General features: G+C 41.1%; 4 protein-coding genes across 4 annotated transcripts; 1 reads left to right on the top strand and 3 right to left on the bottom strand.

Moving 5' to 3' along the window:
- Positions 1 to 381: 381 nt before the first annotated feature.
- LOC311034056 (hemoglobin subunit beta-like) lies at positions 382 to 1,966 on the bottom strand (the record flags this gene model as incomplete). Its single annotated transcript, XM_084041796.1, has 3 exons — positions 382 to 513; positions 1,544 to 1,766; positions 1,875 to 1,966. The coding sequence occupies 3 exons, from the start codon at positions 1,964 to 1,966 to the stop codon at positions 382 to 384; spliced, it is 447 nt and encodes a 148-aa protein (XP_083897922.1).
- Positions 1,967 to 7,906: 5,940 nt separating this feature from the next.
- On the bottom strand, positions 7,907 to 11,134 carry LOC311034055 (hemoglobin subunit beta-2-like; the record flags this gene model as incomplete). The annotated part of the gene is made up of 3 exons (XM_084041795.1): positions 7,907 to 8,038; positions 10,710 to 10,932; positions 11,043 to 11,134. 3 exons carry the CDS (start codon positions 11,132 to 11,134, stop codon positions 7,907 to 7,909), a joined length of 447 nt encoding a protein of 148 aa, XP_083897921.1.
- A 2,429-nt stretch (positions 11,135 to 13,563) lies between these two features.
- Positions 13,564 to 14,528, bottom strand: LOC311034054 (hemoglobin subunit beta-2-like; the record flags this gene model as incomplete). Its single annotated transcript, XM_084041794.1, has 3 exons — positions 13,564 to 13,695; positions 14,104 to 14,326; positions 14,437 to 14,528. The coding sequence occupies 3 exons, from the start codon at positions 14,526 to 14,528 to the stop codon at positions 13,564 to 13,566; spliced, it is 447 nt and encodes a 148-aa protein (XP_083897920.1).
- Positions 14,529 to 15,855: 1,327 nt separating this feature from the next.
- Positions 15,856 to 17,019, top strand: LOC311034053 (hemoglobin subunit beta-like; the record flags this gene model as incomplete). Its single annotated transcript, XM_084041793.1, has 3 exons — positions 15,856 to 15,947; positions 16,058 to 16,280; positions 16,888 to 17,019. The coding sequence occupies 3 exons, from the start codon at positions 15,856 to 15,858 to the stop codon at positions 17,017 to 17,019; spliced, it is 447 nt and encodes a 148-aa protein (XP_083897919.1).
- Between the last annotated feature and the right edge of the window lie 317 nt (positions 17,020 to 17,336).

Here is a 17,336-nt window from a genome sequence, read left to right as displayed (position 1 = left end):
AATCTGGTGATAAAATATATATTTTGACTATTTTGTTCAGTGGTTCCCAAACCTTTTTTCGTAAGCTTTATAGATCGGCTATTCTTTAATATTTTTGAAACAGAAAACTTTCCCCAAAAAGGGGAAGTATTTTGACTATTTGTAACGATATAGGTTTGTAAACACTGGTCTATAATTTGACTTCAAATGTTGTCATTCACATTTTCAAACCTGCTTCCCATCTCTTATACATTTTGATATGTTAGATAACACATGAAATGATGAAGTTTGCATAGATATTTCAATATCATACAGCATTTTTTATTTGTGTATGTTCAAATTCTGTGAATTCAGTGAGCTCCATTGGCCTCTCGTTCTGCAGGCCTGGAGGCCCGTGGACCTTTACTGGTACTGCTGGCCCAGAGCGGAGCACACTACGAACAAGAACTTCTGCCAGGCTGCCTGCATTTCAGGAGTGAAGGTTTGGACGCCCAGCTTGCCGGCAATGACGATGGAGAGGCAGTCAGAAAACAGCTATGGGGCAGAGAATTAACACTGTAAGATACCTGTGTTAGAGGTGATTTAAAAAAAACGATGTATATTCTGCTTATCGATTCCAGTTCTTATCGACAATTGCCCTTTTTGGTTACAAAAAGAAAACAAAAGAAAAAGAGAAGTGATCAAATGTTAGGATAGCAAACATAGCTTGCGAATTAACTGTATTATTTGCTATTACTAGTACAAAACTGTGTATCTGGCAGTATTTGAGATGAGGGCCAATGCTGCAATGGTACATCAATACATTGTCAACTTTAAGAACTGTAATGAATGATAAACTAATACATTTATTCCATGACAACATGGTGGAACACAGTAGCAGTTGAACCATTTGGAGATTAGCTTGTTGAAACCCACTCAACCCCTAAAAGGAACTATATGTTCATACATAGTACGTATGTGCACGTATGCAAGCACCATAGTGGTTTTCATCAGGATAGGGACAATTTATGTAGCCCTTAGTACAGCTAGTGACGACTGCATCTTTCAACACCATGGATGGTGGTTAAAATAATGAGTGGACACAGTGTAGATGTATGTACAGTGCTTGATGTGTTGCTGTCTCGGAACACAACATAGCAACGTCACCCATTGCTAGCAATGTTAGCATGTCACTATAGCACCTACAGTGGAGCCAGCAACAGGGAGTCCCCGTTCTCATTACCTAAGTCTGAGAGAAGAGTGCCACAGCACGCGCTTGGCATTTTGAATTTGGTTCCTACCAAATCTTTATACCGAACCCTATTCATGGCATCCATGAGAGCAAATACAGAAAACTCATCTTTAGCAGATAAAGTCGAATTAGTAATAATGTATTGTATGTATTGACTTTCAATAAATGCAAGCCATGTTTGCCTAATTTCTATTATTATTTTTCATCATTGCTTCTGTGTGCTTTACTTCTATGTGTTTTTAAAACACTGCAGTATCTTAATTCGTTTTGAAGAAAGGTGCTACATAAATAAAATTGTTCTTAGTTATTATTAGTTCTTATTATAAATGTTACCCTGAAGTTGTCGGGATCGACGTTCAGCTTCGTTGAGTGCAGCTGGCTCAAATCCTTATACGTCTCCTTGATGTTGTCCATGTTCTGCATAGCTCTGTCCAGACCGTGCACAATCTTGACACCGTGGGCTGCGATCTTTGGGTTAAGGATGATGTCCTGGGCGCTGTACAAGTTACCAAAGTTGCCGAAGTACCGCAGGCACCAGGGGTACACGATCAGACACCTGGGGAAACATAATGATTACGTTGACATTTTAGTGAAGGGAAGGATCAGACAAAATGTTAAACATAACAACTGATTATTGATCTGATTTTGATGGAGAGGAACCTACCTGCTCAGAGCCTCGGGTCCGACTTCTTCATAGTTCAGACTGGTGAAGATGTATTTAATCAAGGTACGTTCGTTTTCTGACCACTCAGTCATGGTTGCTTCTTGGGGATTTCCTTCAGTCTCAGAATAAATGCAGACGTAGTGTACAGTAGCTATAGGGCCCTTCTGCTCTATATATACCTGAAATGTCCTCCGCCCCCAAAACGAGAAGGCTGGTTGTGATAGGTTGAAGCTGAAGGTCTCTGATAAGTCTACGTATGCTTTTCTAGAAGCTTCTAGTAGATTTGGAATATTTATTTTGGTCTGCATCCATCACTGTAATTCTGTTTATCTTTTAACCCATTTTGGGTGGGAACCCCTATTTGTAACTATACCTTTCAGAACGGGAACCCCTTTTGGGGTTGTTGTTGCTATGTACAGTATAGCAACATACATTTGTTGTAAAGTTTTTCAGATAACAGGACAGATTATGAAGTTTCCAAGAATCCCTCTAGTCAAATTATAGTGCATCACACCCATGTTGGCTTCATTGGACTCCTTTTCTCCTAGTTGTAACTTTAATGATTAAACAGGGCTGTAATGAACATATCCAATGTTATCTCCAGCAGCATTCAGTATGTTCCTCCCCCTGCATACATGCAAATTCTGTGGGTTATAGCTAAGAAAACAGACAGACTGAACGACTGATTGAACATGTTCTCACTTCCTCACAGCTGCTCACCCTGCTGATTGATTAAATTACAATTCAATTCAGTTCAATTGTATTTCTTAAATACATCACAATACATCTACAAGTCTTCCCCTTATACTTAGAAACAACAGGCAAAAGCGTCCAAGTGGCACAGGGGTGAAGTACCCATCACAGCATACAGGGGTTTGAAACCAACGTCATTCATTCTGCATGGCTAGATGTTTCTGTTAAATGTATCTACCTGTATTGGTCTATTTCATGTAGGTGCATGCATTTATGAGCACTGTGGCCTCCCACAGGGTCATATGATAGAAAAGAAAAAAATAATGTGGAAATCAGTGGGCACGGATTAATAAACTGTACACACAGATTAGTAAACTGTATGTACAGATACAAAAAATGGTGCCCACTGATTAGCAAATTTGTAATCTGTGCCCACAAATTAACAATCTGCGTGCATGGATCCACTACACAGGTCCTCGACACAGGTGTGTCTCTCTCTCTCTCTCTCTCTCTCTCTCTCTCTCTCTCTCTCTCTCTCTGTCTCTCTGTCTCTGGGTGTGTGTGAGTTGAGCGGAGGGGGAATGTAGTGATCGTGATAACCTCAGAGTCAGTGAAGGTCAGGGGGTTCGTCTGTGTGTGTGTGTGTGTGTGTGTGTGTGTGTGTGTGTGTGTGTGTGTGTGCGTGTGTGCGTGTGTGCGCGTGTGCGCGTGTGCGCGTGTGTGTGTGTGTGTGTGTGTTTGTGGGTGGGTGTGTGGGGTTGTGCGTGCGTGCGTGCTACTTTTGGTTACTAAGTTGCTTACTTCTAATGTTTTCAGATACATATTTTAGTGTGCTGATTAAGTAATACACCGTCTGGACGTCATCTTGAATGAGATTCAAAACGGAGTAGTTCTGTAATTAAAATCAGGTGTGTTTGGATGAACGTGAGCTATGGGAATCAAACAGGTGAATGAAATCTATAGCTGAATTCCAATACTCCCATTTCTGCCTCCTCGCTTCCTCCGTCGTCTGTCCTCCAGCATGGCGGTGTTACAGTGAAATTGTTGACCTGCCGAAATATGTGACCATTGTGGCCTTCACATAACTTACACGGAGGTCTTTAAATAAGTGGCCTAAATACAGCAAGGTTGAACTCTGCTAATAAACAAACTGCAATGATTTACGTTCGGAACACTGACGTTCTGTGATGTCTACACGATTGTCACATATTTTGGCAGGTCACCAATTTGCAATTTCACCCTAACACCGCCATGCTGGAGGACAGATGACGGAGGAAGCGAGGAGGCAGAAATGTGAGGAATTCAGCTTAGGTCATCATGCAGTATGTTTGCGTTCACAGGAAGTAATTAAGATTGGCCTTTTAGGGACTTTTGATATAAAAATACACAAAAATGTAATCTATTGTTAGGTATGTCCATATTATGACCACGGATATGCTCTGAAAGTGTGAAAAACAGATCTTTCATTTCGCTAGCGTGTGGTTGTGCGTGCGTGCGCGCGCATCTTTAATTGCCCACCGGTCTACAGGCTCAGCTGTTATCAGTGCTCTCGCACTGATAACAATGCGTAGCCAAGTATAACTCAGGCTTTAAAGGTGTAGTGCATCCAAAAAATGACTTATTTTATATCAATTACACACCCCATGAAGCCTTGAATTCATGAAGATTGTTTTGTTTTTGTAGCATTCCTAAGCCAATAATTTGATGACCGGCGGAGTCTCCGGCAGTGTGTAATTGATAGAAAACACGTATTTTTTTTGGCAACCTCATTCAAGTAAAATGTATGCAAGAGTTTCTCTGCACACTTTAAACAAACATATAAACATACAGAGAACGGCTGTAGTTCCTACTAGCTTGGAATCTCCATCGATGATGTCATTGGTACTGCAGGAAGAAAAATAAGCAACATATGCACACGCACACACAGATATTAAAAATTACAATTATTAAGGCATTTAGCAGACGCTCTTACCCAGAGCAACTTACAATAAGCAAGGTCATCACATATACCTAAACATAGAATGCAAAGAGTGTAGTGCCTCAGTAAACTATATCACAGAAAAAACAAAAACCTAGCATATCAGTCTAAACAATATACAGAACAATTGGTATTATTATGGGGTAGATACAAAGGTCCCTGGTTCAAGTCCCAGGGGGTCCAATTCAAACTTGCCAACAATGTGACAATTTATGCATGTGAAATGGTTTCATATTCCTCTGAAGGTCATTTCATAATTGACCTCACTTTACCTTCATTAATATACCATTGTGTTATCTCTGCTCCATTCCTGCCTCGCTCAGGTCAGCTCATGTTGTATGCTGCACACATGCATCTGCAGCACATCTGTGTGTCACTATAATTATTGTCCGTGCACTCCACCGCCTGATATTCCACAGAGCATGCAGGCGTACAGTATGTTTAGACATGCATAATGACAGTAAAATGCGAGCCTTTGAGGCAGAACATTTAAAAAGATTATTTCAAAGTGCCCGAGTTCCTTGATGAATCATTTCATCCCTAAAACAAATGAATATAAGTGATATAAATGAATAGCTAAGCGTTAACTAATAGCTTAATTTAAATTGCTTTTAAGTGATGATTTGTATTATTTGTAGGCAATTTCTTTCTTTTCCTCTCTTTTTTTTAGTATTGACCTACAATTTGGGTTCATTTTAAGCAGGGTGTGGGACATATGCTGCTGGAGATAACACAGTGTATGTATAGTGTATGTTACTATATATAGTAATACGGTGTGGAAACACTGTGCAACTGCTGTGAAAAAAATGGCTATTTGAAAACATTTACTGCCGCATAATTTAATTTACCATTGGATAGGGTAAACATATGTCTGCTTTCTAGTTTTGACTATAGGCCTGCAGAAAGCTAGTAGGGAAAAGAGGACATTTTGTGGTGCCACAGAAAGAAAACCCATTCATTTGTCCCAAAGAGATTTCCGGGAAAAAAAATATATATATTAGTTTAAGCCTGGAACCAAGCCATCCAGGCTCCTGGTGAATCATGACCATAACATGTCTGATTCTGTGTCAAAAACTAAAAAAAAGCAGAGATGAGCCCATGAACCGGAAATGCCCTGTTTTGGGCCTTTCCTGCTGAGAGCAGTTTTTCGGGGTGGGGCTAAATTCCTCACCTGATGACACACTCAGGTGAGTTTCAGTGATTTCATTAAAGTCACTAATGGCATAATTAATTAATAAAACTACACCGAATATATTTGAACGGTGGGATGAAGGGTAAAACAAATATATTAATGAAGTCATAATGATAAATACTTGAACAGCAGCGAAAATGTAAGAAAAAAGTAGAAGCAGCAACTAACTGGAGCAGTGGGAGAATGTATCCCATTCTACTCTGCTGATCGAGGCTGGCTGTCATGCCTTCTAGGGGTGCAAACTTTATTTTTTAAATCACAGAGCATGTGTGCTTCAAAGGATGCACAAATGGCTGCATTTGGGGTGCGTTGCTCTGAAAGGATAGTCTGCTGAGTCTGACCACACATGTCCCCTGTTTTATTCTGTCTGTCCTGTATTTCCCTGGCTGTCTACTTCTACTGTTCTATATTATATCCTGCGTTGCAGCTATATCCTCCAGTGGTCAGAGATACTGTAGTGGTACTGATAGAATACTGTTGTATAGTTTCAATAAAGACAGAAAAAATAACCAGACGACAGAATTTATCAACCTTCTCACTTTGATTGATTTTAAAATAGTATTGACTGTGTCAGTGTGACCACAAACACAATCTTCATGCACCAACCATCCCCAGACAGCGCCCACAATACCCCACTCTCACACACACACGCACGCACACACGCAACGCACGCAACGCACGCACACGCACACGCACACGCACACGCACACACACACACACACACACACACACACACACACGAATGGACGGAACGCTTGCTCGCTCGCTCACACACACAAACGCACACACGCACGCACGCACGCATGCACGCACACACACGCACACACACACACACACACAGAGAGAGAGAGCTGCAAGTCTCCTTATCTTGGTCTCTACAGGCTTTGCACGTTTTGCACCATATTGCGCCAGATGTAAGATAGAGCCCAGAGAGAGAGAGAGAGAGAGAGAGAGAGAGAAGCCTTTTATCTGGTACCAAAGGTATTGAACCCAAGACACCTCATGCAACCTCTCTTTTTTACAGAATAGTCCTGCAATTAAAGAATCAGCCGGGAGGGGAAAGAGGCGCACCACCTACATAGACACACTGCAGCGAGACAGCAGAGCAAGCGGCACTGCAGAGCTCTGGACCGTGATGCTGGATAGGAGGGAGTGGAGGACAGCGATCCAGGAGACCTGAGTTGGTGTCGGCTATTCTGCACTCTTGCATAGCAACACAGAATTAAATGATAAAGGTAAAACAAAACACAAATCCAGTTATTCTTTGTCAGTATCACTTTTTAGAGGCTAATCTGACAATCTCCTATTTCTGTTAGGTAGACATTTAACATTTCTCATTGTGGAGGCCAGAAGCCGTATATATTGTTGAAACGTTGGTCTTCTTCATCAAAATAAAATTGTGCGTTGGAACTTTGAGGTTGCAGCAGATCTTTTTATGGATTAGATTGACTTAACCCGGTTGGCCAGCTCCTCGCCAGTACAGTTGTGGGTTTTCAACCCGTTTTGAGGTCTGGAACATTATTACAAGACTGAGCCATTAAATAACTTATTTGACTTTTTAAATGATAATAATTCCCCCCCAAAAAACCTTACTGTATGAGGCTAATTCTATATTTGGTGATAAAAATCACATTTTGACTTATATTAGGCTATAGACTGTTTTGTTCAGTGGTTCCCAACCTTTTTTCTCGTGTAGGCATTTTTTTGTATTTTTGAAACAATCAGTTAAACTTCTTAACAGTGACATTCTTTGACTATTTGTAACAATATACTGTAAATGTTTGGAAACTATAATTCTATCTAGATTTATAATGTTTGCCTTCAAATGTCACATTTTCAAACCTGCTTACCAACACTTTTACATTGTAATAGTATCATTTTGATATGTTTGTAGATGGCAAATGAAATGATGAAATTTGCATAGAACTATTTAAATGTCAGACAGCATTTTATTTGTGTAAAGTGCTTAATGAGCTATCCAGTTTAGTAGACCTTGTATTGTGAATTTGTACTTCCATGTACTGTTATGTACTGTCATGTACTGTTCTCATGTCTTACTAAATAAAGTACATCAATCAATCAATCAATCAATCAATGTAATTTCAAATGATGTGAATTCAATGAGCTCCATTGGCCACTCGTTCTCCAGGCCTGGAGGCTCATGGACTTTTAGTGGTACTGCTGGCCCAGAGCGGAGCACACCACGAACAAGAACTTCTGCCAGGCTGCCTGCATTTCAGGAGTGAAGGTTTGGACGCCCAGCTTGCCGGCAATGACGATGGAGAGACAGTCAGAAAACAGCTGTGGGGCAGAGAATTAACACTGTTAAATACCTGGTCTGGAGGTACATTTAAAAAAAAAAAGATTTATATTCTGCTTATGGATTCCAGTTCTTATCAATTCCCCATGTTGGTTACAAAAAAAAAAAAGAAAACAAGAAAAGAAAAGTGATCAAATGGTAGGATAGCAAACATACCGTAGCTTGTGTGTTAACTGGAGTAAATATGATTTGTTATTACAAGCACAAAACTGTGTATCTAGCAGTAGCCTATAGAGACACACGGGCGGAAACGGAAGGCCTACAAATTCACGCCCACTTTTGAGACAGCGCTGCTACTCGGGGTCCGTTAGAAAGATGAACTGCAGCTCTCAATGCAATCTTTATGAGAGGCATTGTAAAATACCGTCATTTCATTGGTTAACTACTGAGGCTGTAGCGACTTTTTTGGTGTTCTAATAAAGTGTCCCATTTGTTTGATTTGTCCTTTTTAATGTCCCATATCTGTCATCTCGATACACTACCCACAATATACTATAATATACTCCATCAGTATGTCAAAACCGCGAGCATCGGAGATCTAGACTTTAAGTGGTCGCATGGTATATACGTCACGGACGCATCCCTTGAGGTTTTCAATACCCAGAAAACTGGTGAAAGTGGACGTTTTCAATATGTTTTGGTCATTATCTCTGGAACAGAAGGTCCAATCTGCTCAGTTCAAAGCTTGTTGGGTGCGTGACTTTGAGGACATTAAGCACGCAATGACACATTTTCGGGTTATTTGTTTTTTTTTAGGGGAGGCCGGAGGCGAGATCTTAGTTGGGCAAATGGTAAATGGTGCATTTATATAGCGCTTCTATCCGAAGCGCTTTACATTGATCGTGCCATTAACCCATTCACACACACATTCATACACCGATGGCGGAGGAAACCATGCAAGGCACCAACCTGCTCATCGGGAGCAATTAGGGGTTCAGCGTCTTGCTCAAGGACACTTCGACACTAACTCTAGGGGAGCGCCCCAGCCCGGGATCGAACTGGGAACCTTGCGGTTTTCCAGCTCACTCTACCCGGCCACTCTACCCCTGAGCCACTGCCGCCCCACCGACGTAGAGGCAGGCGACCGCCTGTCCTGCCTCTACAGTGTGGGTACACCACTGGTCGGCGCTCGGAGCTCGTAAAGACAGTGATGTCACTGAAATGCGACAACTTGTCTGTCTGCCGTCTACCCTCTGCTGTGTTAACATTATGGGTAACTCGTTAAAGTGGCAAATTAAATGTGAAACAAATCAACTATTAAGAAAACAAGAAGATATGTTTACAAAGACACTCCATACATTTGGAAACATGTATGGAGTGTCGTCTCCAGTTAATGCAGGATAATTTTAAAAGTAGGCTAATTCTCATATCCTCTCATAGGGAATGCATTGAGAGCTGCAGTTCGTCGTTCTAACGGACCTCGAGTAGCGGCGCTATCTCAAAAGTGGGCGTGAATTTGTAGGCCTTCCGTTTCCGCCCGTGTGTCTCTATGAGATGGGGCGAATGCTGCAACTTTTGGTTTTGAAAATACTGGTGTTTAAATGAGCCCAATTGTCTACATCAGTAAATTGTCAACTTTAAGAACAGTAATGAATAATAAACTCTCATACATTTATTCCATGACAACACAGTGGAACACAGTAGCAGTTGAACCATTTGGAGATAAGCTTGTTGAAACCTACCCAACCCCTAAAAGGAACTATTATGTTCATATAAAAGCACCATTATGATGGTTTTCATCAGGATGGGGGACAATTCATTTAGCATTTAGTACAGCTATAGTGACTGCACTGTACTAGGAATAGTGCTCCGGCTCCTCTCCTCCCCTTTCCTCCCCGCTTTGCTTTGCGGCCCTAACCTCTAGTCACATCCTCCCAACCTCCCAACCTCGGTCATGTGATAAAGAGGTCAGACTTCCTGTATCTGGTTGCTATTGCAACCTGCCAGATCAGGCTGAGGGTCTGATAGGCGAATCAGAGAATCAATCAAACCGAGAGTCCGATCACTGATCGAGGTGGGGTAAGATGCCTAAAACATAGCCATAACTCTGATCAACAGTCTGTGACGGGTCTTGGAGGCATGTGGGGTGATCCTGTGCTTGCGAATCGCTTTCAAACTTCGGAGCTTTTGTCAATTATATAGTAGTAAGATAGTAAGATGAGTGGACACGGCGTCAATCTATGTACAGTGCTTGATGTGTTGCTGTCTCTGAGAGCATAGCAACGTCACCCATTGCTAGGCTAGCAATGTTAGCATGCATGTCACTAGCACCTACAGTGGAGCCAGCAACAGGGAGTCCCCGTTCTTGTTGGTAATAATAGGAAAGCTTACCGAAGAGAAGAGTGCCACAGCGCTTCAACTGCATTTGCGGTGAAAGGACTATAGGCCTACCCACTGTTAGGTTAGCCATACATACTACATGGAAGCTTGTTGCTGTACTTGAATATCTAAACAGATGGACATGTCTGTTTCGTAGATGCATGATGTAGCCACTTGTAGCCACTATCCAGGCAGATAGCTATGTAGGCTACGGCCTTGCAGATATGTGTATGGAGCCGATAAACAGAACTGTCAATCAATAGTTTGTGTTTTTAAAATACTGTGCATTTTTGTTTTGAAGAAAGGTGCTACAGTTCTTATTGTGAATGTTACCCTGAAGTTGTCGGGGTCGACGTGCAGCTTCTCGGAGTGCAGCTGGCTCAAATCCTTATACGTGTCCTTGATGTTGTCGATGTTCTTCAAAGCCATGTCCAGACCGTGGACAATCTTGGTACCGTGGGCTGCAATCATTGGGTTCATTATGATGTCCTTGGCGTTGTACAAGTTACCAAAGTTGCCAAAGTACCGCAGGCACCAGGGGTACACGATCAGACACCTGGGGAAACACATAATGATTACGTTGATATTTTAGTGAAGGGAATGATCAGACAAAATGTTAAGCATAACAACTGATTATTGATCTGATTTTGATGGAGAGGAACCTACCTGCACAGAGCCTCGGGTCCGACTTCTTCATAGTTCAGATTGGTGAAGATGTATTGAATTAAGGTACGTTCGTTATCTGACCACTCAGTCATGGTTGCTTCTTGGTGATTTCCTTCAGTCTCAGAAGAAATGCAAGTCTACTGTACAGTAACTAGAGCCCTTCTGCTCTATATATACCTGAAATGTCCTCCGCCCCAAAACGAGAAGACTGGTTGTGATAAGTTGAAGCTGAAAGGTCTCTGATACGTCTACGTATGCTTTTCTAGAAGCTTCTAGTAGATTTTGGAATATGTATTTTGGTCTGCATCCATCGCAGTAAAATCTGTTTCTATTTTAATAATTGACAGGACAGATTATGAAGTTTCCAATTATCCTTCTTGTCAAGTTATAGTGCATCACATCCATGTTGGCTTCATTGGACTCCTTTTCTCCTAGTTGTATCTTTAATGTTTAAACAGGACCGCAATGAACTTATCCAACATACTACAGTATGTTATCTCCAGCAGTTTACAGTACTGTATGTCCCTCACCCTGCCTACATGCACACAAATTCTGTTGGTTATCGTCGAGAAAACAGACATGAGGCAAGAGCATCCGAGTGGCACAGGCATAAAGTTCCTACCCATCACTGCATACACCAGGAGTTCGAATACATTTTGATACATTCGGCTTGGGTAGATGTTCCTGTTTCTGTATCTATGGGTCTATTTCGGTGCATTTGTGAGCACTGTGGGGTCGCCAGGGGTCATATGATATAAAATAAAGAAAATTATGAGGAAATGAGTGGGCACCGATTACTAAACTACCCACTGATTAGCACTCTGTGCCCACAAATGAGCAATCTGCATAATTGTGGGCACATATATACTGTACATGTGTTGTTAGCAGTTATTGGTGGGGTATAGGAATGTCAGTGCATTGGGTGGTGTGTGTGAGTTTAACACAGGGGGAATGTAGTGATTGTGATAACCTCAGAGTCAATGAGGGTCAGGGGGTTCGTCTGTGTGTGTGTGTGTGTGTGTGTGTGTGTGTGTGTGTGTGTGTGTGTGTGTGTGTGTGTGTGTGTGTGTGTGTGTGTGTGTGTGTGTGTGTGTGTGTGTGTGTGTGTGTGTGCGTGCGCGCGCGCGCGTGCGTGCGTGCGTGCGTGTGTACAGGGCCGGCATGTCCATACAGGCAACCTAAGCGGCAGTTTGGAGAGGCGGCAAAAAGAAGTCGGGGGAAAAAAATATATATATATTTTAATTAATTTTAAATGTTTTGATAATAAATCGGTAAAATCAGGCAAAAATAAGAATTAAATAACATAACCCTAACCTAACCCTAGCCCTAACCCTAAAACCGAAATAAAGTAGCCAAAAACAGAAAAAAATCAAAGTCCGCCCAGAAACCGAAAAATGCACATCAGAGGAATCTCGCCTAGGAAACTGATCAGGCCCTGTGTGTGTGTGTGTGTGTGTGTGTGTGTGTGTGTGTGTGTGTGTGTGTGTGTGTGTGTGTGTGTGTGTGTGTGTGTGTGTGTGTGTGTGTGAGAGTGAGAGTGAGTGAGAGTGAGTTGTGTGGGGGTGTAGCGACAGGGATATAGTCTCAGTGAGGGTTGGGTGTTCTTTTGTGAACCCCACTATTATGGGAAATAGAATGTTACACCTGATCTATACTCAGTTGCCGGCCGGCGTCTCACACTGTAAATTGCATATCTACAGGTTCAGCTGTTATCAGTGCGACTGTGCGATGTGTAGCCACGTATAACTCAGGCTTTAAAGGGATATTTCACTTTAAAAAAAAATTGGGGTCATTTTATCGTCTACTCGGGCTTTTGTGAGCCCCCCATACAGTTTTTAAGTTGCCTGATTCAGTATTTAGCTATTTGATATTCATTTTATCAGACACCCCTTCCTATACAAAACCCATTATAACTTCAAACTCCATTTTTAACATGTTAGATTCATCAAAAACACCCGTCCTTGGTTCTGGTGACTCATCCTGCCCTCCTAATACGTGAGGGGGCCGTGTTTTTTTTATTACCCTTTTCATTTATTTTATTGAATCTTTGTATTGTATTACATACAATATACTATCAAAATAATTGGTATTGTTATGGGGTAGGTCAGCTTTTCTGCCAACTACCAGTATGTGGCGATTTATGTGAAATGGTTTCATATTCTTCTGAAGGTCATTTCATAATTCAGTTTACCTTCATAGGTATACTACTGCTCCAAATGAAAACATATTTTTTAACATGTTAAGCTAATTCCATTTTCTGGTGAGACAGACAGTCTATATAATAGTCTATATAACTTCACTCCAAATTGTGTCACTCACACTTTCCCCATCCTGCTTCCCGTTCTCTGTTTTATCTCTTTTCTATTTCAGCCCTTTAGGTTTGTAGATGACAAATGAAATGAGGATCTTCGAGCAGTTATTTCTGTATCATACAGCAATTTTTATTTGCATGTTTTCAAATGCTGTGAATTCTATGAGCTCATAGGCCTGTTGTTCTGCAGGCCTGGAGGCCCATGGACTTCTACTGGTACTGCTGGCCCAGAGCAGAGCACACTACCAACAAGAACTTCTGCCAGGCTGCCTGCATTTCAGGAGTGAAGGTTTGGACGCCCAGTTTGCCGGCAATGACGATGGAGAGGCAGTCAGAAAACAGCTGTGGGGCAGAGAATTAACACTGTTAGATGGAGGTGAATCTGTTTAATACACTTTTTAGACCTGAGGCCGATTCTAAAACGTTTTCTGAAAAACTTCACATTTGTATTCCAAAAAAATGTAAAATAGAAAATAATGTTGATATTTATATAGAGCATTTTTATTTGTTATGGTTTAACTTCATTGCATCTGTCTTTTATTGGTGTGTTGCTTGCTGTGTATCTTTGTTTTGATGAATGGTGCTATGTTAATAGACTAGAATATAGTTATATTGGTATTATTCCTGTTATTTTCATCATTGCTTCTGTGTGCTTTACTTCTATGTGTTTTTAAAACACTGCAGTGTCTTTGTTTTGAAGAAAGGTGCTACATTAATAAAGTTATTTTTAGTTCTTATTATAAAACTTACCCTGAAGTTGTCGGGGTCGACGTGCAGCTTCTCGGAGTGCAGCTGGCTCAAATCCTTATACGTCTCCTTGATGTTGTCGATGTTCTTCAAAGCCATGTCCAGACCGTGCACAATCTTGGTACCGTGGGCTGCGATCTTTGGGTTAAGGATGATGTCCTGTGCGCTGTACAAGTTACCAAAGTTGCCGAAGTACCGCAGGCACCAGGGGTATACAATCAGACACCTGGGGAAACACATAATGATTACGTTGACATTTTAGTGAAGGGAATGATCAGACAAAATGTTAAACATAACAACTGATTATTGATCTGATTTTGATGGAGAGGAACCTACCTGCACAGAGCCTCGGGTCCGACTTCTTCATAGTTCAGATTGGTGAAGATGTATTGAATTAAGGTGCGTTCGTTATCTGACCACTCAGTCATGGTTGCTTCTTGGTGATTTCCTTCAGTCTCAGAAGAAATGCAGGTCTACTGTACAGTAACTAGAGCCCTTCTGCTTTATATATACCTGAAATGTCCTCTACCGAGAACGAGAAGACAGGTTTTGATAGGTTGGAGATGAGAGGTCTCTGATAAGTCTCTGCTTTTCTAGAAGCTTCAAGTAGATTTTAGAATATGTATTTTGGTCTACGGTACATCCATCACTCTAAGTACACTGTGTACTGTTGTGGACTGTTGATCTTCTGATAATTCATTCCTGCCTCACTCAGCTCATGCCGTCAGCTGCACACATGCATCTACAGAACATCTGTGTGTCACTATAATTATTGTCCGTGCACTCCACCGCCTGATGTTCCACAGAGCATGCAGGCGTACGCTTAGACATGCATAACGACAGTAAAATGCAAGCCTTTGAGGCAGAACATTTTAATCGATTATTGCAAAGTGCCCGAGTTCCTTGATGAATAATTTCATCCCTAATACAAATGAATATAAGTGATATGTTAATTATCATCATTAACTAATAGCTTTAAATTGCTTATAAGTGACCATTTGTATTATTTGTAGGCAATATCTCTCCTTTCCTCTCTTTTCTTAATATGTACCTACAATTTGGGTTCATTTAAGGCAGGGTTTGGGACATATGCTGCTGCAGATAACACACTATATGAATAGTGTATGTTTCTATATATAGTAATACAGTGTGGAAACACTGCGCAACTGCTGTGCAAAAACGTGCCTATCTGAAAACATTTACTGCCACACATCAATTTCCCATTAGATAGTTTTTTTTTTTTTTAAACTAAACATATGTCTGCTTTTTAGTTTTGACTAATAGGCCTGCAGAAAGCTACTACAGTGCAATAAGCTATTGCAGGAGGCCAGAGTTTTCTTTGCTCCAATGACACATTAAATCATTGCATACATTAATTACCAGTCATGTCAAATCATTAAAGATTAAATTAGGATATAAAAACAGGCTTAACTCTGAGTCCAAGTAAGCCGATGTATGCCGAAATAACTTGACTGATTATTGGAAACTTATCTGTCCTGTCAATTATCAGAAGATAAACAGTCCACAGTGTACTTAGAGTGATGGATATAGACCAAAATAAATATTCTAAAATCTACTTGAAGCTTCTAGAAATGCAGAGACTAATCAGAGACCTTTCATCTCCAACCTATCACAACCTGTCTTCTCGTTCTCGGTAGGGGACATTTCAGGTATATATAGAGCAGAAGGGCCCTAGTTACTGTACAGTAGACCTGCATTTCTTCTGAGACTGAAGGAAATCACCAAGAAGCAACCATGACTACGTGGTCAGATAACGAACGTACCTTAATTCAATACATCTTCACCACTCTGAACTATGAAGAAGTCGGACCCGAGGCTCTGTCCAGGTAGGTTCCTCTCCATCAAAATCAGATCAATAATCATTTGTTATGTTTAACATTTTGTCTGATCATTCCCTTCACTAAGATGTCAACGTAATCATTATGTGTTTCCCCAGGTGTCTGATCGTGTACCCCTGGTGCCTGCGGTACTTCGGAGCCTTTGGTAACTTGTACAGCGCACAGGACATCATCCTTAACCCAATGATCGCAGCCCACGGTACCAAGATTGTGCACGGTCTGGACATGGCTTTGAAGAACATCGACAACATCAAGGAGACGTATAAGGATTTGAGCCAGCTGCACTCCGAGAAGCTGCACGTCGACCCCGACAACTTCAGGGTAAGTTTTATAATAAGAACTAAAAATAACTTTATTAATGTAGCACCTTTCTTCAAAACAAAGACACTGCAGTGTTTTAAAAACACATAGAAGTAAAGCACACAGAAGCAATGATGAAAATAACATAGGAATAATACCAATATAACTACAGTATATTCTAGTCTATTAACATAGCACCATTCATCAAAACAAAGATACACAGCAAGCAACACACCGATAAAAGACAGATGCAATGAAATTAAACCATAACAAATAAAAATACAACAAATAATAAAGCAAATAGTCAAATAGGGCATGCATTTATTGACACTCAAAACTCAATACGTTACTTCTGCTGCTAAAGATGTGTTTTCAGTATTTTCTTAACCCATTCAGACCAGTTTAACCTTTACGTCTCTATAGGCCTACTTTTCAATCCGGGGCAGCATCTGAGTGATTTTAGATTTTGCTCTATATAAATATCAACATCATTATTTTCTATTTTCAATTTTATGGAATATAAATGTTTTTCAGAAAACTGTTAGGATTCAGAAAGCGTTTTTAGAATCGGCCGCAGGTCTTCACCTCCAGCCCAGGTTTCTAACAGTGTAAATTTTCTGCCCCACAGCTGTTTTCTGACTGTCTCTCCATCGTCATTGCCGGCAAGCTGGGCGTCCAAACCTTCACTCCTGAAATGCAGGCAGCCTGGCAGAAGTTCTTGTTCGTGGTGTGCTCCGCTCTGGGCCAGCAGTACCACTAGAAGTCCATGAGCCTCCAGGCCTGGAGAACGACAGGCCTATGGAGCTCATTGAATTCACAGCATTTGAAAACACGCAAATAAAAATTGCTGTATGATACAGAAATAACTGCTCAAAGATCCTCATTTCATTTGTCATCTACAAACCTAAAGGGCTGGGAAGCAGGATTGAAAGTGTGAGTGGCAAAATTTGAAGTGAAGCTATATTGACTATTTTGTTCTTAACTATAACTACTGGAGGATATCGCATGCGTTCAGCCCCTTTATAATTTCAGTCACATATCCTCTACTAAAGCCTGATTTAGACTTTGGCGCACAAT

This window comes from Gymnoscopelus microlampas, assembly GCF_963454915.1.
Source record: "Gymnoscopelus microlampas genome assembly, chromosome: 18".
Classification (NCBI taxonomy): domain Eukaryota; kingdom Metazoa; phylum Chordata; class Actinopteri; order Myctophiformes; family Myctophidae; genus Gymnoscopelus; species Gymnoscopelus microlampas.
This window is presented reverse-complemented; position numbering and strand designations above follow the sequence as displayed.